Below are 24,241 nucleotides of genomic sequence, written 5' to 3'. Positions count from 1 at the left end.
TTTACAGTTTTTTTCGATTGCATAAACACTAAAATCAAAGTTATTACACAATTATCAAAACTTGACACTCAAGGAGCAAAACATGGACCCAGATCTGCACCACAATAAGCACAATGTCATCTTCACACTTTTTGCAAAACAATACACACAGTGATCTGCAAAACATTAAACACACTTGTATACATTAGATACGGAAGTATATCAAGATGTCACTTCCTTGCAATTCCTAAGCACTGACTGTCAAATGGCGACCCCTATGGGCCAATTGGTTCAACACAGCCATCAGGTCTTTAAACACATGATTGCTTAATTTTATACACACCAATCAGGTTTAAGCACTAAACAAATGCAGCAGCATTCACCTGTTTTCAACCAAAATGGAATTTGTGCTCAAAAAAAGAAGAAGAGTGAGGGTGAGAGGGGGAATCCACGGAGGAGGAGAAGGCTGCGGCTGTGGCATTAGTAATGATGTTGTGTTTGATGTATAATGTAAATTTTCTGTATTCCAGGTCTATGCTGAACTTCAAAATCTTGACTTTCACTATATTTCTGAGAGTTTTACAGATGGATGCTGATGAAATCCTGTATAAATTCATATACATAGATGAGGCAGGGTTCAACCTTGCGAAAGCAAGAAGGAGAGGCAGAAATACCATTGGCCACGGGGCTATAATCAATGTGCCAGGGCAAAGTGGGGGTAACATCACCCTTTGCGCTGCCACTACACAGAATGGGGTCCTCCTTCGTAACGCCAACATGGGCCCTTACAACACACCTCACATTCTCACATCTTTGTGCCGATTGCACAACATCGTCACAGCAGTAAACCACATGCACCAGATGCAATACGTTTTCATTTGGGACAATGTGTCATTCCACTTCTCTGCTCTGGTCCAGAACTGGTTTGAACAACATCCACAGTTTACAGTACCATACCTTCCACCATACTCTCCGTTTCTAAACCCAATCAAAGAGTTTTTCTCGGCATGGCGGTTGAGGCTTTATGATCTCTGGCCCCAGGCTCAGGTACCCCTCATTGAAACCTGTACTGGATACAGAATGTTCTGATTGTCTGATATTTGCGGATATTTAGCAAAGTTTGTGTATCGTTTTTACAAGAGTGTTTCATTTTGCAAAGGATCTGAGGTGTTTGGTTGTGCTGATCGTGTTTAGTGTTTTGAAACACCGGGCCCTGTTTTGAAAATCGTAAGCAATCGAGAAAAACTGTAAAACAAGAACTTTTGTGAAAGAAGAGACACACCTCCCTCAGTAGTGAGAGTGCCTCACTGCCTGTTTCCATGAATGTCTTTCAGCTTCAAAGCCTGGGCTGAATTAGTTAGCAGCAGCACAAACACTTTACAGTGACGAGAAAAGCTGCTGTTGTTGCCCCAGCAATTAATGCATCCTGGAAGAGTGTGTCTTTGTGGCAACGTGAACACCTCTCAGAGTGTGCAAGAGAGTTGTGTGACTAAGCATGGGATTGGTAATTTAGTGTGACAGAGGGCTGGGCTCTTGTAGGAGGCAAGTCATTTTTCCTATTAGAGGCTTTCAATCACTGAGACGTAAAGCCTGACCGGTTTAGTTAACAAGAGAATGACAGGATGTTGGCAACTAGGTGATGTGTGTGTTTGGTTTGGGAGAGCAGCAGGGGATGGGTTTTTTCTCTCTATAGACAGTGTCACATATTGTGAGGAACAGCAAGTCTCTCCTGTGGGTTAGACAGACTGTGTGCGGTGTTAGAGGGAAACATTTACACAGAAAATACAAGTAGATTAAATGATTTATGTCCCATGCACTTTGCTTTGTCTCAACACAGTGGATCTAGTTTAGATCAGGAGAGGGGAGACAGCCAAGCTTCAGACAGACGTCACACTGATTCAGAAGCTTCAGTACACAATCGTTTTGAGGGAAAAAGTTATCCCAGCTCAGTTTAATATGGCAGGGTGTTTCATTTAAAATATCTCTACATTAGCATAGGACTGGGCGATAGAACAGTATAGATAATAATCGCGATATATGCTTTCCTTGATAGTAATTTCCATAGAACTCCTTCCATGCAAGTTTGACAGACAACACGCACAGCCAATGATAATGAGCGCCGCGCCGAACCTATCATAAGGCTGATTTAGAGTTGCATCGATGAAGTGACTGAACGCAATCACTAAACACTTTAACAATAAACACCATCACTGATCACAAACTGTTAGGACACGTACAGGACTGACGTTTACTTTGTGTTTGTTTGATTTGCTCAAGGTTTTATGAGACACAAGTTTAAACCTTACACGCAGAGACAGGACATCAGGGTTAAAGTGACCGGAAAAAGACGGAGTCATGATTAAACTCAGACAAAACAGAGGTTATAATACTTGGCCCCAAACACCTTAGAGATGCATTATCTAATGATATAGCTGCGCTAGACGACATTGCCCTTGCTTCCAATGAAACAGTCAGGAACTTGGGAGTGATCTTCGATCCTGATTTATCCTTTAATAGTCACTTAAAACAAATTTCTAGGACCGCTTTTTTCCACTTGCGTAATATTTCAAAAATTAGACATGTCCTTTCACAAAAAGATGCAGAAAAACTAGTCCACGCCTTTGTTACATCGAGACTGGACTATTGTAATTCATTATTATCAGGCTCCAGCAGGAAGTCGTTAAAGACTCTACAGCTTGTCCAAAATGCTGCAGCACGTGTCCTGACGAGAACAAAGAGAAGAGAGCACATTTCTCCAATATTAGCATCGCTACACTGGCTTCCAGTTAAATCTAGAATAGAATTTAAAATTCTCCTCCTCACCTTCAAGGCCCTTAATAATATAGCGCCTTTATACCTTAAAGAGCTGTTAATACCTTATAAACCCACTAGAGCACTCCGCTCCCAGAATTCAAGCCTACTTGTCGTCCCTAAATTCTCTAAAAGTAGAGTAGGAGCCAGAGCTTTTAGCCATCAAGCCCCTCGGCTGTGGAATAATCTACCACTTTCAGTTCGGGAGGCAGTCACCATCTGTTCGTTTAAAAGTAGGCTCAAAACCTTCCTTTTTGATAAAGCTTATAGTTAGAGCTAATTAGTGCGCCAGAACGTTACTTGTTCTATTTTATGACACATGACACACGGAGCTTCTCTTTCCAGCTTCTCCTTCCTCTTCTCCATCCCTATCCCCCTTCCCCGGAATCCCTTTGCTTTATCACCCGCAGATCCAGGGCCTCTGTGGCCGCACCATGGATTACGGTTTGTGGATCGCGCACCGGGGGTCGCGGTGTTGGATCCAGTGTGGCGGATTCTGAGTCATGTGGGCTGATCGTGGTGCTGGTGGCGGACCCTGTGTCGCGTTGGCATTGGGCACGGGCGGTGGACCAGGACCGCAGTGGTGGCTTGTGATGGGTCCTCCTGGTGGGCGGCGGTGGACGGTGACTGAGGACTGAAGTGGTGTCTGGTCTGGATGGTGGACCGTGGTCTAGATGGTTGCTGAGCATGGACTGTGCTTCATCAATGCTGCTAGAGACTTTGCTTATTGATGATGTTCTCCTGCACGTGGCATCTATTGCACTTCTGTCCGTCCTGGGAGAGGGATCCCTCACATGTGGCTCTCTCTGAGGTTTCTACATATTTTTACCCTGTTAAAAGGGTTTTTTGTAGTTTTTCCTTACTCTTGCTGAGGGTTAAGGACAGAGGATGTCACACCCTGTTAAAGCCCTATGAGATGAATTGTAATTTGTGAATATGGGCTATACAAATAAAATTTGATTGATTGATGATACGGTCCCCATCAACCCCATCAATTAAGGCCCCCGTCAATACGTTTTTTGATTTATGTGTGTGTCTGTGTGTGCGTGTTTGTGAGGGTAAATGTTAAAAGTAATCGTGAAAATAGTCTTTATAATATTTATAATAATGATGGAAGAACCCGCTTGCAGGCCAAGGTCTATGTAGCCTGATTAGATTTTCTCTGAGTTGCTCCCACAGTCCAAAGACATAACTTAGGTGAATTGGACATTGCCTTGAAGTGGCTGTAAGTCTCTAAGTCCTAGCCATTTGGAAAGTTGTCCAGGTTCAGCTGGAATCGGCTCCTGCCCCCACTGCATCCCTATACAGATAAGTGGTATACATAATGGTTGGGTGGATGGTAATAGAGGGAACCTCCACATGATTAACTCAATGTTTAAATATCAAGAACAAATATATGGCCCGAAAAACACACTCCCCCTCATATTTTCTCAAGTAATACCGCAAATTATATTGATTACAAAATTATTTTCCATCATATGATCTGATAGGTGACATCATAAAGAATGAAGTCAAAAAATTACGACATTGCATAGTTCCTGATATTCTTTTTAAATTGACAGAGAATTTGATTAAAGGAGATACAGTCTAGCTGACACACAAACACACAACATATTTTTAGCATACAGATTGAGATTGTGAGGGAAGGACGACAACAGAGGTTGTAGCTTGTGGAAGTTCCTTGGAGACAAGCAGGCAAACTTTTGATGTCTTCTTAAAATTATGAATTGTTCAAAAAACTCCATCTCAAGTCCCGGTTCATATTTTTAGGGTAATTGTTCTTATAAGTGTTAAGTTTCATTTGCAGCTTGTTTTCAATAAAATAATTGTAGCTGTCATATACTCTTGAAAGTGTATTAAATTATTTGATGGGCATTTTCAAACTGTCTTTTTGTGTTTTTTGTGGTATGTGGCAGCAGTCTGTTGTTGACAGATAATTTCGGCCCCTTGCTCACTTTCTACAGTAGTGTCGTCAGTAAATGCTTTGGACTGAGGACTTATTTCCATCATGGCAGCACAACACAAGCGCTAAGGAAACACTTTTAGTTCTAACAGACATTATAAATAGACTCCAAGTTTGTCAGTTGACCATCAATATTAAGGGCTGTTGAGGCAAAAGAAAAAAGAACCCTTTCATTGAGAGAATGTGAAATATATGGGGGATTATAGACTGTGGAAGATTCTGGTGTTGGGACAGCTCACACAGCTCCTTTTTTTAAAATTCATAATTAAACAATAATTCACCTTTTGATGGGAACACATGAGTCAATCCTCTTAGCATCTTCTTTTTTTCTCAGGAGTCTACACCTTTGGCCTCTTTACTGTTGACATCTTTGTCAATGCAGGCCAGGTAGTGACAGGCAACCTCGCCCCCTACTTCCTGACGATCTGTAGGCCAAACTACACAGCACTGGGCTGCCAGCAGGCTATGCGCTACATCAGCCACCAGGAGGCCTGCACAGGAAACCAGGACGACATCCTACGAGCCCGTAAAACCTTCCCATCCAAGGAGGCCGCGCTCAGTGTGTACGCTGCACTCTACCTGGCTGTAAGTGACTCTGCTCTTCTTCTACATATATACTGTGGGTTAGAATAAAGGAAATCTTACTCACGGTGATTTGTTGAAAACCAAAACATTATGGGTTCATCGTTTCTCCCATACCTTTGGACCACACATATATACTGTACTTGTAGGTACAAGGCAACAAGAAGGTAGGGAATATGAGAGTAACAATCTCGGAACTATACCTTAAAAGATGAGCATTTTTTATTACTAAAGAATAACTGTTCCAATATTAGGTACTTGCTCGTTAAAATATCAATTCCTTCCAAATGCAAGTTTGTTGCTTGGTAGAAGTACGTGCCACTTAATTGAAAAATACCCACAATCTCAGTTTTCTTCTTCTCTTTTATTTCCCAAATATCCCCCCTTATTGTGAGATGGACCTCTATGCCTGTATTTAAGGTCCTAACATTCACGCTGCATGGACAAAAACTAAGCCATGAACTCCAAGGTGCTGCCTGTAAGCCTCAGGTGTAAACGTGTGGTGCAGATCATGGGTATGACTCTGTTTCTAGAGCTTTGAGTGTTCTCAGGAGTGGGGTTGCCACGGGAGCCAGTGTTAGCAGTGTTTTACACTGTTCAGACACACACTAGTTACATAACATGCCCACCAGCCCCACTGTCTGCTTGAGGTTTTTGTAGGCATAAACCTATTTGGTTTATTTTCATGTACCCGCATTAACGGCAACACATAAAATAAATAGTCAAATTTGTGAAACACGTCAAAGCTAATAACAGAAACACCTATTTGCCCAAAAGGGAACCTGCTATCCTTAATCAGTCAATCTTCAAATTCTGTCAAATGAAGTTGGAGGTAACATTCTAATTCACACACACACAAACAAACCTTCAATTGAGGTTGCCTGCATCCAAATCTTACGTTACAGATCAAAGTGAGTCAAAACTCTTCTTGTCTGGTGTAATCATTAATACCAGCGTTGTCATGACATTATTATCCAGTGGGACAATTCACAACATGGCATCCCCACCCAGGAGCACAGTGGCCTCAATAATTTGGAAACGGAAGAACTTCTGAACCAGAAGGAGTGGACTAGTAGATCCATCCAGATCTTCAGATGTTCTCTGCAGAGACTTGAGAGTCCTCTGTGGAATTTTAACTAACTGTTCACATCACACTTTGACCAAAAATCCATCATGCTTGTAAGTTTGATCACAAAGAGAGCAGAGCAGCAGCAGATATATCTTCTGAAAGCACACAAATCAAACATTTCCAGAAAGGCTCTGATTCTTGCCTATGGTCTTATTGCTTTGAACTTGAATTTGAATCAGTGACTCCCTGCATGATGGGGGGAGCAGATTGCTTCCGTTATCTAGGTCATTTAGCAAAGGCCATTGTATGTGTGTAAGCTCTGCATTGAGGGCATACATGCAGTTTGCACACATAGAATCACATAAACACAGACACACACACTCAGAGACAGGCACACATGGACAAAGAAGATGAAGATTACTCCTCTTTGAACTCTCATTGGCTCGGTCCTAGCAGCAATTCCAGGAACGTACATTTGCGGAACCCGAGGATTTATCGAAATGAGGTTGTAATTACTCCATTCAAATGGGAATGTAGCAGTAATGTGGAGACTCAAAATTAGGCCCTGCATGACAGTTAAGTTTTGCAGTTTTGTTTTTGTGGCGATAAAAACATTTCATAGGCTTGTGTCGTTGCAGAGGCATGAGATCGCAGCACATTTAAGACACAGACAGAATGACATCAGCATTTTTACCCCTTTCCTAAAATGACAATAAATTAATCTAATAATTTTAGAAATATCTGTCTGTCTATTTGTTTGACTTTCTGGTTGTGTTTATCTTTGGCTTGCATATCTCAAGAACAGTTAACCTTAATGGCTTCACACAGGAACTTGAGTGTCGACTTAAGTGCGATTTGGACAGGTGATTAGTAAACTTTGAATAAACAGGTGAACAGCGCTCTGTTGCAGCAGTGACTGGGACTCATCAACGTATGTGATGACAACAGCATGACAACTGATTTTCCAGTTTGAGTATCTGTCGAGCTTCACCAATTAACAGGTGAAATGCAGCAGCATTTTCAAGGTTCTGTGCACTTTACTTGCTGCGGCTCAATTAGTGCAGGTCACCTTTACAGTTACAGAAAGAAGGCTGCAACCAGCATCAGCACAGGCCAAGGAAACAGCCCCCTAGTCCAAGCAGCCATGTTTAGATAGATATATAGATACCTTATTTTAATATTGATCTTAAAAGACAAAAATGTCGGCATTCCCCAAAACATGTGTGTGTGTGTCTGGGTGTGTGTGTGTGTGATAGGAACATGTTTCACCGTATGCGTTACATCCAGCTGTGATGGTCTGAGCTTGTTTTGTTGTCCCCGGCTCTAGTTAGTTTGTTGCCATGGTATTTCTACTCAGAGCTAGCACTGCTGCGCTATGACATCATCTCTTAACATAATATTTTTTTGAAAGCCTTTTTTAGACTATTCAGCGTTTCCTTTTATTATTAAAAATGAGCCAGAAACATATCATCATGTGCACACCAGGCAAGATGAGACAGTCGTGAATGCATTTTTAAGCATCTGCAAGAAAGTTTATATTCACAGCTTTACATAAACGAACTCTGTGCTAGTGAAATATAAAGAGCAAAGTTACAAAATGTGTTTTCCAGCATCACAAGCTATACAGCAGCCCTGGCTCACGCAGTGTTTTCACCTTATTAAACAATTCTGCATAAAGATATTGAATAGCAAGAACAAAGTGCACATGTATCCCTACATCCACTTTAAAGCTCACAAAGTAAAGCACATGCAGTTGTAAAATAAAGTTAAATTCTTGCTAAAGCAAGTTGTACAATATCTACTTCTATAAAATATATTCTCAATGCCTTGTTCATCATTTAGCATAAAAAACACAATAACATACATGTATCAGTCTATCTCTGGCTGAACCCTGCTTATTTTCTGTTGACTCCCTGCTAGCATGAATGCTATAAATTTATGTTATTGATAGATATGGGTGCAGTATAAGGCTACAATAAATGCGTAAATCCAACATGTCAGAGTTTTACCTCTCTGAATGGCTTCTTTTAAAAAAAAAACGTTATATCTTGCTGAGAGATGTGTCAAAATTAACTTAAAAAAGCCCTGAGCGAAATCTCTCTGTATATCAGCCTAAGTATATTAACACAGCATCCCCAACTGGTTCCACAGCTCAGCTGCCCCCACCCAGGATGCCATTTGAACTTGGCAAGATGTAAGGATTGATTGATGGCTGAGCGGAGAACGAGCTGCTCGGCCCCATCTCCCCAGATTGAATTTGTCATGTCACACTCTCCATTTAGCTGACAAGCCTCTGATATAGGGAGCATGCCAACAGCTGCTAATGTCTGACATTAAATAGGAAATATAGGTTTGAGCACGCTTCCTACGACGCCGGCAAAGGCTGATAAGACAAATTAAGTTGACCAGAGCAGTCTCAGGTGAAATGAGGTCCATTCGAGAAACATTAATATATACTATTAATGGTTGTGTGTTTTTGTGTGTGTGTGTGTGTGTGTGTGTGTATGTGTGTGTGTCTGTGTGTGTGAGTGTGTCTAACAGAGGTCAACTAGTTGTGGTATTTCTGTGCATCAAAGTATTACATTGATAGTGGCTGAGAGCTCATACAAGCCACAAGCTTCACAGGGAGATATCACCTTGAACTGTGGAAGGAAGGTTGAACACACATACACACACACACACTGACACCCACACACCACAAACACAAAAAAACACACAGCATGACCAGCTCACAACTGTCAGCTCTGACAGTTGTGAGAATAATGTGAATCATGACCGCAGAGCAGGGACATGCACAGAATATATTCTGAAAGCCAAAGGCCACAGATACACAATGACCACTATAAAACAGATCTAACATCTCATAGGGAACTGCCAGTACCTGTAGAGTACAGTGTATCCACACATGTAAACTATAGACTACTGAGAAGATCAACATACAACATGCACACACACTAAGGCAGTGATTTTCAACCTTTTTTGAGCCGCGGCACATTTTTTACATTTGAAAAATCCTGGGGCACACCACCAACGAAAATGACACAAAATGACACTGTATGGTCTAACACAGTATATATAATACATTTAGTTAGTAACATAGTTTATAAATGTATTAAAAAGCACTATTTTAAATTATTTCAGCCCTTTATCACTCTGATCTTTTAATGAGCACAAATTGAATCAGATTTATGAAATAATCTTTGATTTAACAAAACTTTATTTAACAGACATATTATGCCCATTTCACCACAGTTGATACGGCTCCTTGGGGTCTTAATGAAATGTCTGTAACATATTTTGGTCAAAATACCACAAGGATCATTTAGAACAGCACCTTTTTACCCTGTCTAAAACAGACCTCCTCAGATTTACCTGTTTTGAGTGCCAATAGTTACTCCCGTCGTTTACCCGTGCTTCATTGAATTTCTTCACTTTGACATTCAGAGCACTGGGTAGAAATCACATTGCGTCAACACCCACCGTGGGCCTTCGCCATGCTTTGTTTTAATTAAACAGTCGGATTCCCCTGGTCCACACCAGTTCTAACGCCGGGTTCACACCGGACGCGGAAGTGACGCCGAAGCGAGGCGTAAAGGCCAAATTATACTCGTGTTGCACGGAAGCACGCAAGCCGCCAGAGGGCTCGAAAGGGGCGTGTTGCGTGTCTTGCGTGCATGCGTCCGCCAATTTTTCTAACTATATCGTTAGGACTATAATCACATAAAAAGTGTGTGAATGGCTGAAAGGCAAAAACTGCACTGTAAAGCGATTTGATTGGTCATCAACACTAGAAAAGTGATTTGAAAATACAGAGCCTTAACCATTTACCGCCCCTCTCATACATCTCGGCAGGTGGCATGATATTTGTAATAATCAATCTAAATAAGGAATAAATTAAGCATAGGGAGGTAAATGGAAACATTTGATCTGGTCTAAAAGGAGATTGTGAATTAATGAAAAAATACAATTAGGCCCTAGAGGCTGTCTGCTGCCCTAAAAAGCTCAAAATACTCAGGGTTTCAGATCTCAATCCTACAACAAGGCTAGATGTGATATTAGGATGCATGTATCACATAGTTATTGTTCAAAAAACTGCTCACCAGTGGAGGTTAAGGCTGTGTGATATGTGTCTGCTCATGTTTGAATCCACTTCTATAAGACCTTTATTCAGATTTGTTGGGGACTATTGTAAAAAGAAGGATTATCCACATGGTGTTTCAATGAATATATCTGGCAGCGGGACTGTGTATGTGTGTGTGTTGTCTACTTAGATCTTTGTGAGGACCATTTTAAGCATAGACCTTACAGCAGTGATCCCCAACCACCGGGGCATGGCCCGGTACCAGTCCGTGAGACATTTGTTACCAGGCCGCACAGAACGAATAAATAATTTATATTATTCCCGTTGTATTGATTATTAGAGTCTGAAAGGTGTTTTATTTTGAAAAACTATTTTGATTTTCTCCGACATAGCAACATCTTTGACGAGCTTCTTTGCAAAGGGGAAAAGGCCAATTGAGGAGCCAGAAGAGGAACCTACGACCTCCAAGAAAAAGAAAGCTCCTTTTAACAGACAATACCAGGAGTCATACTTAAAATACGGGTTTATCGCAACAGGTGACTCTCACGCATCAAGTCTGCTTGGTTATTTAATTTTTGCTGTTGTAAGATATTTTATTTAGTGACCCTTATTAACCCACTGCCGGTGGGTTTTGCGTGTAGTCCCCCGGCTTCTCCTCTTCATGCTCCTTCGCTACAGGACGAGGGGTCACCCCGAAGGAGGCTGCAGGGCTGAAGAGCCGCTGGCGGGTAGTGACTCCGGCACGAGGGAGCCTCGCCAAATTGTGTCCTGTTCTGGTAGAGCTGTGAGACAGCCGGTTCATTTCAAGCAGTGGCAATTTTAGCCTGAAATTTCTGATGGGGCAATTTTGTATGACGTCATGTCACCGTCACAAAAATAGAGGTAGCTGATTATTATAATCAGTAGGCCTATAAATACCAGTAAGATACACTATGGGCTACATTTTGAGTGCCAGCAGGGAGCAGAAGTCCTATTTCTAATACAATTCACATCCTTTAACGCTCAGCGTGACACAAAGATGTTCCCTATAATACAGCATTAAAGTAAAATGATTGCAACTAATTAAAAAGATTAGACAGACACATAGCTTCACATCAACGTCGACATCAATACTCCGAATAAAGAGCTTTAGGAGACGTGATGCTACTTTAAACAGCTGCTCTTAAAATGCAGATGTGACTTTAAATACTCACGTTTCAGTTGATCACAGTAAATCTGTTACTGCAGAATAATAATCTGTGTAACGTAGTCAAGTCAAATGGGTTGGCGAGTAAAACAACTTTACATACCATTAGATATCTTACGTGGAGGAGCTTACTCTCCAAACACACTCATCATCATCAACTCTAATGCTTTTCCCTGCTGGCTGAACCGGATCATGTCGGTTCATGTCGGGTCAATAACTCCGTCCAGTCCCGTTAGCATCGCCTGCAGGCTAGCGGAGCTAAACTAACAAGAGCCTGTTAGCCTGTTAGCTCAGGTAAAGCCGGGCAGGCAACAGGCTAGGAGCTGGAGTCGCGTTTTGCATTATTCGAGTTGAGATGCTAGGCAGATTTCGGGGGGCACATCTGAAAGTGCCCAATCTCCCAATGTTAACTTTGGCCTGTGTGGTTCACTCTCATTGGTGTTTCCATGGCAACAGTCTTGGGGCGTGGCCCGCAGAGCAGGGACGGACAGCAAGAGAGAAGCATTTCACAGAGCAAGCACACAGACAGAAACACACACGAATCAAATTAGTCCAAAACAAGACTATAATGCTTGTGAGTCAAGTTTATTCACACACATTCACGCTACTTTGCATAAAAAATAAAATAAAATATATTTTGCCACAAAGTACAGATGTATTGAGCTTTCCGCATAACAGCGCCATCTGGATCTGGTGGGGCAGTGCCCCACGTGCCCCTATTGTAGAAACGACACTGATTTCAGGGATATGTTGTTTAGGAATAACTGATCTGTTTGACAGTTGTGTGGGTTAACTGACATTTTTTTTTTGTGGTCCGGGTGTATGTGGTACATGGTATCATGTGTATATGTATAGATATATATATATATATGTTTTTTATAAATATATGTGTACATTTTGTTTTGGCTGTGTCTGTTATTATTGGTTTTGTGTATTGATATTGTCAATGTTTAAGAACGGGGACGTTTCTTTTGTTAGGGGGGAGGTATGTAAGCTATTTTATTTAGTGACTCTTATTTTGAAGAGGGGTTTTACCGGAAGGATGTTCTGTGAGGAGTGTTGTGGAAATGTGACGGGTAATAAACGTCTGCTATGTCCCGAGTTGATGACCCTCTCCTGTCTTCTTTCGGCTTATTCGATAAAACTAAACGCTCCGCTACACTGTATTTATCTGCTAAACCTTGAAGGCCGGTCCGTGAAAATAATGCCTACATTAAACTGCTCCGTGGTGCAAAAAAGGGTGGGGACCACTGCCTTACAGTGTCAGGATATATTTGGAAAATGACAACATTTTGAAAGGTCTTCTCTTTTTAAATGGCTGTTTGAGGGTTAAGACTTGCTGTTAGGGATAGAAATATGTTATGGTTAGGGTTAGGGTTAAGTTTATAGTTTAGATGGTTAAGGTTAGGGTAAGAGGCTAGGGAATGCATTATGCCTATGAGTGTCCTTAATAAGATAGAAGTACAAACGTGTGTGTGTGTGTGGGAGAGAGAGAGATTGCTTAAAGTAAACCACAGTGTGATGTAGGGCTGCTCGAATATGGAATAAATCATAATCTAGATTATTTTGGACAATATCGAAATCACGATTATTCAAACGATTATTAATGTGACCTTATTCTGAAGTCTATACTTTATTCTTTAAATGACTGGACCGGAAGTACCAGTCACTTCCTGTTCCGGTAAATTGAAATGTCGCCATCTCCCCCCCCACTACAAGCACACAGACAGAGAGAGAAAGAGAGGGGTGGGGGATGGCTATGAGGACCATCATCATTTACCCGACATTGAACGGGTTACATACAACAAAAAGCTGCGAATCGCGGGTCCGGTGTGAACAGCCAGGCGGCTGCACGCTGGAGAATGGACGCAATGTGGCTTCTACATTGTGTGGTGCTGCTGCTCGTCGGATTCTTCGAATCCGAAGTGTTCCCATACATGAGAACTTTTCTACACCTTTTGTGGATGAAACGGGGCTGCCCTCCCTCTGCCATTTTCCACTCGCGCTGTTTTTTAAATACTGCCGGTCACCACTTTACAGCTCGAGAGTGAGTGCAAGTCAGCTGGGCCGCGTTGAATGCTTGGGGGAAGGACTGAATTGTGAAAAAAATGCCAAATAATCGTTTCAACTTAATTATAGTAGTTTGGAGATCGTTTGACCCAATAATCGTAATAACGGTTAATTTCGATTAATTAAGCAGCCCTAGTTAGTGATGGGAAGTTCGGACCATTTTAACGACTCGGTTCTTTGAATATCGTTCAGTAAAATGAATGAATCTTTTTTCGAGTAATTTGTTCATTTCAACGGGGGGGGAGGGGGAATTCCTGCATTAAAATAATGTATCATGACAGTTTGGATGATTTGTAATGGTCATTTATTATCACACTAGCATTTAATTATCCCGGCAAACAATTACGCTGCACTGAACTGTAAGTAAAGTACAAAAAAGTTAAAATAACGAAACCTGTAATTATTACTTGTATCAAATATCATTTACGTCTTACTAAACCTAGTCACGCGAAAATGAACGAGGTAAACAAATCCTTTCTGTTTCCTCTTCTGAGCCTATGCAGGTCATTTGGAAAATGATCCCAAGACTATTATTAAACTCAGACTTGGAATTTTGTCATTCAAATAAGATGTGGCTGTTTAGAATTTATTTCCATTTTTCATATAGAATATTAAGCAAAACATTGCAAGTCATGAGACTTTACAAAGACAATGACAGCTCATCAAAAAAGAAGCCAAAGCGCCATGATTGCCACGTGGTGGCTGCCTGCAGTATAGTTCATAAACCACCCCTCAGAAATGATACTGAATGGGACAAAATTCAAAATATGTGTCAAATAAATAAATGTATGCTTTAGTGCTTAACTTTGTGTTCAATATTGAGTGAAATGTAACAGCAATTTTTGGACCTTTATATCGCATCTCCAATCGATCGAAGTATTTGGTACAAGATGGTGAGCAAGTCTATAATGTGAGCAAGTGCACGGAAAGTGGAGATCAACAAAGAAGAGAGAAACAAAAGAAAAGAAAATCAGTGAAATTGTATTTGCGTGATTGTTTTAACTCTTTAATATTACAAAAATTAAAATGGAAGACTCATCAATTGACATTGATGCAATGATGCACGGCGTGCTTTCTGGTTGTGTTTATGATGAGGATATATTATTTACAGCAGCTCAACTGAGGCCCAGATGGTCAGAGGAGGAGAAGGAAATAGCAGGAGCAGGAGAGGAGGATGATGCTTGCAGGCTCTCTCTCTCTCTCACTCTCTCTCTCTCTCTCTCTCTCCCTCTGTCTCTCTCCCCCTCTCTTTATTAGGGCTGAGATAAAACCAGATGTGGACTCCCCCCTCCCCCTCCTATTTTGTCCTCTCTTTACCCTACAATCATCGCCCTATCCTCTCTGTCCCCTTCATTTTCTTTCCTCTTCTCTATCCTGTGAGTTTTCAGTGCAGTCCCTACATGCATGTTGTGTGATTCTGTTAATTATAAAAGTCCCTTGCCAGTCTTTAATGTATTCTTTATGGAGTGAGGTAGAGGAACTTAACTGTGAGTATTTGTCCCGACAACAATGGTTCTCAAATCTTTAACATATTATTACTGGCATGTAAATATATTTTTTAAACATGCAATTGCAAGAAGGGATGTCAGAATTAACCGATTCTCCTAACGTCACAGTTTCTTAACTGTCAGATTTGAAAAAACTACGATACCTAACTATGGTGTCCTGCATCTCACATTTTGTGGTTTGAGTGTGCGAGCCACTTAACTGAAACAGTAGTTGAAAAGAGGGAACTGATGTAACAGCCTTATTTCCACCTGGCCAGAAAACTTCATCGGTGGGGATCATAGAAAGAGGAGCAATTATTGTTTACTTTCGGTTCCTGACCAGCTCCGAAGCAGCGGATAACCCACTGTCGCTCACTCTCTCTCTTAATATTAACATTCGTATAAATAACTTTTAAAAAGCCAAACGTTACACCAGGGGTCTTCAACATCGTTCAGGCCAAGGACCCCTAAACAGGTGGAGAGATGGTGCTGGGACCCCCATTCTATAAATATTGTATAAAATTGTGTTTTATATTAAACTGGGCCTAGTGCCATGTATAAACATGTTATTGAGCATTCAATACTAAGCTATTCAAATAATACAGAGGTTCATATATTCATGTTTTTATTTTAAACATGTGCAAGGTATAGGAGCTGCAGTGTGCACATTTCTGACTGAAAGATATCGTCTTCTGCTTCCATATATGCATTTGCTACAATATGTTGGATGCATGTTAATGTGTATTTCAGGGTTCTTACGGTCATTGAAAACCTGGAAAAGTCATGGAAAAAAATATACTCCCAAAAGTTTTGGAAAAGTCATGGAAATTTGTTATATTCATATTTTCATGTCGTTCATTTTAGGGATGGGCATAATTAATCGACGATGGATTAATTGATCATTAAGAATTTCGTCGATGACATAATTTTTCAGCGATGAAAACTGTTGCATGTTCGCTATATGGCACGTACAGACCCCCGTCTGGGTGAGGGGTTCCGGGAGTGAGGGCCTGACAAGATCAAGATTCAAGATTCAAGATTTTTATTTGTCAAATGCACAACAATAACATTAAGCAGTCGCTGGCAGTGAAAAGTCTTAGGCTCTCTTCTAACAATGCTCAAGTAATTACACACTATACAATAAAATAAGAGAAATAGAATAAAATAGAATATCAAAATAGGAAATAATGTATATATATCTAAATATATATGAACAGCTGAGGAGAAAATAAAACAACAGAAGTGCAAATATGTCACGATGCTAGTTTGATGGAGTTATTGCAGTTCAGAGTTTAAAAATCTTATGGCCTGGGGGATGAAACTGCCTCTGAGCCTGGTGGTGCGGGCCCGGATGCTACGGTACCGTCGGCCAGATGGCAGCAGGCAAAAATGTTTATGGCTGGGGTGAAAGGGGTCTTTAATAATCCGGCTGCTCTTCTTCCTGCACCGCTGGGTGTAGAGGTCCTCTATGGATGGTAGCGCTGTCCTGGTGATGTGCTGGGCAGACTTCACCACCCTCTGTAAAGCCTTACGGTTCAGGGCGGTGCAGCTGCCATACCAGGCGGTGATGCAGCCAGTCAGGATGCTCTCTATGGTGCATCTGTAGAAGTTGCAGAGAATCCTGGAGTCCATGTGGAGCTTCCGCAGCCTGCGGAGGAAGAAGAGCCGCTGTCTGGCCGTCTTTCTGATGGAGTCTGTGTGATGGGTCCAGGTCAGGTCATCAGTGATGTGGACCCCGAGGAACTTGAAGCTGCTGACTCGCTCCACCGTGGCCCCGTTGATGGAGAAGGGGGCGTGTTCTTCTTCTCGTCTCTTCCTGTAGTCCACGATCAACTCCTTAATTTTGCTGACGTTGAGATGGAGGTTGTTGTCCTGGCACCAAGATGTCAGGGCTCTGACCTCCTCTCTGTAGGCCTTCTTATCGTCGCCGGTGATCAGGCCTATGACAGTGGTGTCATCAGCAAACTTAACGATGGTGTTGGAGCTGTGGGTGGCCACGCAGTCATGCGTGAACAGGGAGTACAGAAGAGGACTGAGCACGCAGCCCTGGGGGGCCCCGGTGTTGAGAGTCAGGGTGGAGGATGTGGTGCTGCCGATCCGCACTGCCTGTGGTCTGCCCGTCGGGAAGTTCAGGATCCAATCACGGAGGGCGATGTTGAGCCCAAGGTCTCTGAGCTTGGTGACGAGCTTCAGGGGCACGATGGTGTTGAATGCTGAACTGTAGTCGATGAATAGCATTCTCACATAAGTGTCCCTCTGGTCCAGGTGGGAGAGGGCAGTGTGGAGGGTGAGGGTGATGTAAATCTGCAGTCTACCTATTTGACCTGTAGGCAAACTGAAGAGGGTCCAGCGAGTCAGGGAGGGAGGAGGTGATGAATGGTTGGACCAGCCGCTCGAAGCACTTCCATGATGATGGAAGTGAGTGCTACTGGGCGGTAGTCGTTCAGGCAGAGGATGTCTGTGAACACATCTGCCAGCTGATCTGCACACACCTTGAGAGCTCGGCCGGGGATCCCATCAGGTCCAGGTGCCTTGCGTGTGTGTTGATCCGGTTGAGGGATTTCCCCTGGATATGACTGGGGGGTAGCGGTCCTCCTGGGCCTCTTCGATCTCCGCAGCCGGGGAGTTACTCTCAAAGCGTGCATAAAAATTGTTCAGATCCTCTGGGAGAGATGCAGACACCACATCAGCACTGCTGGTCTTGGCTTTGTAGTCTGTGATGGTTCTCAGTCCGGCCCACATGTTCCTAGTGTTGGAGCCCTTGTAATGGGACTCCACTTTGTCCCTGTAGAGTCTCTTAGCACTGCTTATAGCACTCCGGAGCGAGTACCTGGATTTCTTGTATTCCTCCAGATCCCCCGAGATGAAGGCAGCAGTCCGTGCTTTGAGTTTAGCATGGACGTCACCATTTATCCAGGGCTTCTGGTTGGGAAATGTTTATACTTCTATCCTGGGTACGACGTCATCGATGCATTTGCTAATGTAGCAGATGACCGCGTCAGTGTACGTGTTGATGTCATCATCCTGGAACACGCACCACTCCGTTGTGCTGAAGCAGTCCTGAAGAGCCGAGTCTGATTGATCGGCCCACTGCTGGATGGTCCGAGTCACCGGTCTGTCACGCTTGAGTTTCTGCCTATAGGAAGGCAGCAGCAGGACGGAAACGTGATCTGATTTGCCAAATGGGGGGCGGGGGAGGGCCTTATACGCACCCCGGAAGGGAGTGTAAACATGATCCAGCGTGTTCGCTCCGCGCGTCAGGCAGCTGATGTGCTGGAAGTATCTCGGCAGGACTTTCCTCATCTTGGCGTTGATAAAATCCCCGGCCACGATAAACGCAGCCTCGGGCCGTGATGTCTCTGTCCTGTCGATCACCGCATGCAGCTTGTCCAGTGCCTGGTTAGTGTCTGCGCCGGGCGGGATGTACACCGCTGTTAGAATGACCGATGTAAACTCCCTCGGGATGTAATAAGGACGGCATCTGATCATGAGGTGCTCCACGTCCGGAGTACAGCCTGAAGAAATAATTCTCACATCTGAGCACCATAGATTATTCACCATGAAGCAGACACCCCCTCCCTTGCTCTTACCTGAGTTTGTTGTCCGGTCCTGGCTGTGAATGGAGACCCCCTCGGGAACAATGGCGAAGTCCGGGATCGAGGGGTCGAGCCATGTCTCTGTGAAAACCATCACGTTACAAAACTTGATGTCCCGTTGAAACGCCATCCTGCTACGAAGTTCATCCAGCTTGTTGTCCAGGGACTGGACATTAGCCAGAAGAATTCTTGGTAGAGGAGGCCGGTTTTCACGTTTCCTCAGCCGGACCAGGACGCCTGCTCGCGACCCTCTTTTCCTTCGTCCTTGTCTCCGTGTTCCAGGTACAGCAGGTAAACCGCGCCATGGGTAGTCTCCTTTGTTTGTTGTCGGTGGTGGTGAAAAAGTGTTTTTTACCGTCAAACCGACAACCGTTGTGGTCGAAAACTTTTTTCGAGAACGCTGAGTTTTAAATAATTCATATGCTTTTAAAGAAATACTCTCAATATATAAGCAGGCATACTTGGGTTTGTGTCATTTAAGGTATACTGTATGTCTTGGAATTCCCATTGATAGTTTGAATACTACATTTTCTCACTTTTTCGCGTAAACACAGAGATTTCACAAAATGTTCGGTCATGGAAATTTGGTTTAAAGTTATTGAAAAGTCATAGCCTGACGTTGTCATACTCATAATTCTAGTCAGAATATGAGTCTAGTACCGCTTCATTGGGCTGTGATTATGGGGCGTGTTTCAACCGAACCAGGAAAAATAATGCCTCTTCGCTCAATTGGATAGACCTAAAACCAATCATAGCAACGTAGTATGTGACGTATGTAAAGCGACGCATAGTGGTTGTCAACAGAACTCAACTGCACACACGCTGGAAGAAGTAGAAGAAGAAGATCAGTAAAAACGGTTTTTGCCGGTGTTGTAAAAATAATTTAAGGATACATGAAGAGCTTACCAACACAATTTGCATTTTTGAGAGAAACCGTAAATGTAACCGCCGCTTCCCCAAACATGACACAGAGTTTCTCTACTGATGTCACACGTCTCTTTATTGTTCACTTCATCGTAGCCGTAAATACACCGTAAAACTGGAATGACATTAAGATATTTTAGTCGATAAAACCAAACACAAACGTTAAAATACAATGAACAAAAAAATCACCAAGAGACAAGTCTGATGCGTTAACCTGACATAGCGACTCCCGTTCCGTGCTACCTGCAGCAAAGTAAAAGGGACCAGCTTCCTTACCTCTTTCCGCTGGCGAGGGGTGTTTAACTATAATTTTTGAGAAATGCCGCACAGCCGGCGTCCGGTCGTTGTTCCTGCTCCTATCTTTGTGCCGGCGCTGTACGGCAGGTGTGTTATTGCACTGGTCCACAAGCGAGGGATCTGGTCCTTCTATTAACATGGTCCGCTCCTTAAACTGCAGGTATTTATGCGGGGGGAGTCGCTACTTTTAAAACAAAAATAAGCCCAACACAAAATAAATAAAACAGTATACATAAAGGTGGCAGGTGTAGCAGTTAGCTACAGTAAAGGTGAATGCACGTACAAACAAGTTCTCCATTTAGGATTACAACTCCACAACACATTAAACAAATCATATCGTGGTGCTGGTGGCGGACCCTGTGTCGAGTTGGCATTGGGCACGGGCGGTGAACCAGTGGCTTGTGATGGGTCCTGGTGGGCGGCGGTGGACGGTGACTGAGGACTGGAGTTGCGTCTGGTCTGGATGGTGGATCGTGGTCTAGATGGTTGCTGAGCATGGACTGTGCTTGCAGCGGGACTGCTTGGCATGTCATGTTGGGGTTGTCCTTTGGGATGTCGACCCTCATCAAATGCTGCCAGAGACTTTGATTATTGATGATGTTCTCCTGCACGTGGCATCTATTGCACTTCTGTCCGTCCTGGGAGAGGGATCCCTCACATGTGGCTCTCTCTGAGGTTTCTACATATTTTTACCCTGTTAAAAGGGTTTTTAGTAGTTTTTCCTTACTCTTGCTGAGGGTTGAGGACAGAGGATGTCATACCCTGTTAAAGCCCTATGAGATGAATTGTAATTTGTGAATATGGGCTATAAAATAAAATTTGATTGAATGATTGATTGATATCGCATTTGTCGGTCCTGTAAGAACTTAATAACAAGGTTGGAAAATGTGTATGAACCCTGGTATTTAAATACATTTAAATTTGTATGAAATAAATTGGATGAAAAATACAAGTCAATGTAGTTGATGATAATAATAAATATTTCTGTTCATAAGCTGTGTTGTTAGCTCTTTATTGGTTGTTGTGTGTCTTTTTCATTCTAGAGTATCGATAATCAGAAAAAACTTTAAACTGTGATATTTCCTCTGACAACATTTGTGGAACCAAAATTTCATATCGTGATATCCCCAAATACAAGGACATGTATACTAATCTTGGGTTTCAGCAGAAACATCAAATTCCAATGTTCATTCCTGTTGAGAAAACCACCAGTGATAGACTGAGTTAGACAGACATTAAAGAAAAGTCACATAGAGACTCTGAATTTACACTTTTTATGATTACGAAAGGATGTCTTTTCATAATGGGTGGAGCCTCCTACTTCGGACAAATTTTTCACTAGTAGAGAGGTTGTGATATAATTTTCCCTTCCAGATACCAATTTCAAAATCTGGACATTGAAGTTATCCAGAGTAGAAGACCCCTCAGTGTGTCAGATCCACAGACAATCTTAGTTCACTATGGCTTGACAGTGGTGATACAGAGTGGAGCTTCTTCCCTCACAAATGGTCTTTTGCCATGTATTTTTTTAGTCACCCACAGCCGGTATGACCTGTTAAACAGTCAGGATGAGATAAAAAAAATGCTTTGCTAAAAGAGAAAGAACAGATAGTTCGGTCACAGTGTCAGTGACCAGTATATCTTTGTCCAAAGTACAAAATCAATATTTGCCCTCACACTACTTAGTTACAATTAGGGGAAGTTGACTTATCTTTCCTGTTTTCCCTTTGCCCTGCTCTCTGCTCTGTCTACAATTACTCTAATTCTCTCTCTCCAGTTATCCTGCCCTTCTCTTAGCTGCTTTGTACTTTCACCGCCTCCTTGCATTTCTCACCTTTTTTCTGCTTTTCTTAACCTCACTTAACTTATTTATTGTGTCTGTCTCCCTTTAGGCAACGTCTTCTTTCTTTCGTTCGTTCGTTCGTTCTTTCTTTCTTTCTTTTTTCTTTCTTTTTTTCTGTCTTTCTTTCTGTCTTTCTTTCTTTCTTTCTACTCTGTCTCCTCTACTCATCTGTATTCAGTCTGTCTATTACTCTCCATCTGTTTCGTTCGTGGCAGAGTGGCAGATCTGCCATCACTTCTGTAAATACAGGGAAGAAAATAGAAAGATGCCCTGAGGAGAGACTTAACATATCGGCTCATATTTACAAACAGACGCAGCTGTCTGGTGGCATTTCACCAGAGTTTTTAGTAAAATATTAGATGCTAAGGAAGTAAATTCAGGATACTTTTGAAAGTCAAAGTAAAAATGAAGTTGATTTTCCGCATTCTGCCCTCAAAGGAACACTATGAGTGTAGGGAAGCTTTTATTTTCATAAATATGTCTCAGTCTGTACACTGACATATATTTCTCAAAAGAAAACCTTATACATGTTGTGCAATAGTGCTTAAAAAGTGTTACCATCGAATGGTGTGCCTTTAGGCATTCAATAAATTTGGTTATCAAAATAAATATAAAACATTAATATTTAAAATATTAATGTTAGATCATAACTTTAGTTGGTTATAGTTCTCGCGGGGCACCACCTTTCAAAGAAGGGAAAAGATAGCTAATGTATTGATTAAGATCAGTCTCATTCAGATCTAGTTTGATTAGAAATCTCAATATTTACTGTTAAAAATTATATAATGAACAGTGAAGGTTATGGAGTACTTAACAGTGTAACCGTTGGCAAAATTCACTTATGCAACATTAATGACAGAAAATTTGTGAAAGAAAACTTTTATTATGAACATAATAAAGTATTACATGTGGGCGGTGTGGCCTAGGTGGTAGAGTGGTGGTTCTTCAACAATGAGGTTGCCGGTTCAAATCCCCCTCTTCCCCATCTGCATACCGAAGTGTCTTTGGCAAGATTCTGTACCCCTAAATGGCCCTTCATAAATGTTGAGTGTAATAATTGTAAGTCGCTTTGGACAAAGCGTCAGCCAAATGACATGTAATGTAATGTAATAACAACACAAATTACTAAACAAAATGGTGGTTGACCAAAAGAGTAGCGCCTTACGATAGCACCCCTCCCCTTCTCCAAAACCTTTTCTAACATACATTATCTCCTCAATCAATCAATCATCAATCAAATTTTATTCAGAAAGCATTGAACTGTTACTTTTCAGACACAGTGTGGGATCTTAACTCATTTATTAAACATCTGCTCCTAGGTCCTAGGATAGCTGTTTTTTTAATCTTATCTAATCTATGTCAAAGTTACATGGTTTGTTTGCGCATCCATCCATCTCCTTCGGAGATGTTCTGAAAGAGCACTATGCTGACTCCACCTTTGCTCCTGACACACTGGTGAATGTTAAAGCCATTAAGGTGATGTAATCCCTGCTTTTCTCTTTCCTTGCAGATGTACGTGACCTGTACGGTGCAGGCGAAGGGCACTCGCCTAGCCAAACCGGTGCTGTCTCTCGGGCTCATGTGTCTGGCTTTCCTCACCGGGCTGAACCGCGTGGCTGAATACCGCAACCACTGGTCGGACGTCATCGCTGGCTTTATCATCGGCACAGCCATTGCTGCATTCCTGGTGAGCCTCACATCCACAAACATTGAGCAGTGATGGTGTGATATTAGACATATGAGACATCATCAGTTGCTGTGTTGATGGTATCTTAATTATAACACTGTTTCAATACAAATTCTCACATGGTAGCTGGCAAATGATTTAACCTAATAATCATAGAGAAAGTGGAGCAAATTACCATTATTCAATTAGGGGCAGCAAAGTCATGGTTTTGCTACCCTTTCTCTGTCAAATTGAATGTATATCATCCTACAGTCCCCCCAATTACAGGATTGCATTTGTGTAGAACAAATAAATGATTCCTATGTTCAGCAACTGACAAAAACAAGTAAAAATCCAGAGGGACAATCTATTAGGGTTGGCTATCTTTAAAATGTTATTGATTTCGATTCTGATTGTGTTTATCGATTCCGGTTGTTATCGGTTCCCCGTTTTGATTCCAAAACCAAAGATAAAATGTTTGAATAACAAAAATGTTTTCGTTGGACTGGACCAATGCACTTTTTCATGTTCCACTGGGGCAGCAGCTGTAACGCCTAGTGGTATACAGGCAACATTACAAAACAAAATTTTCACAACTCTTCTCAGAGCCTTATCAGACATGTTCAATGTCTTTAACCCAACTCTGTATTACTAGTAACTGATAAAGAGGCAATGTTAAAAGGGTTT

General features: G+C 42.1%; 1 protein-coding gene across 4 annotated transcripts in view; it reads left to right on the top strand.

Annotated features, from left to right (window-relative positions):
• Positions 1–24,241, top strand: part of plppr5b (phospholipid phosphatase related 5b) — a 152,151-nt gene that overhangs the window by 103,554 nt on the left and 24,356 nt on the right. For all 4 annotated transcript variants that reach the window (XM_062379629.1, XM_062379625.1, XM_062379626.1 and 1 more), the window contains 2 exons: positions 5,088–5,338; positions 23,399–23,575. In XM_062379629.1, coding sequence (XP_062235613.1) covers positions 5,088–5,338; positions 23,399–23,575 — 428 coding nt within the window. The remainder of the gene's footprint in view (positions 1–5,087; positions 5,339–23,398; positions 23,576–24,241) is intronic.

The sequence above is a fragment of the Platichthys flesus genome, chromosome 21, assembly GCF_949316205.1.
Source record: "Platichthys flesus chromosome 21, fPlaFle2.1, whole genome shotgun sequence".
Classification (NCBI taxonomy): Eukaryota; Metazoa; Chordata; class Actinopteri; order Pleuronectiformes; family Pleuronectidae; genus Platichthys; species Platichthys flesus.
The sequence above is the reverse complement of the archived record's forward strand: the minus strand, read 5'-3'. Positions and strand labels throughout refer to the sequence as shown.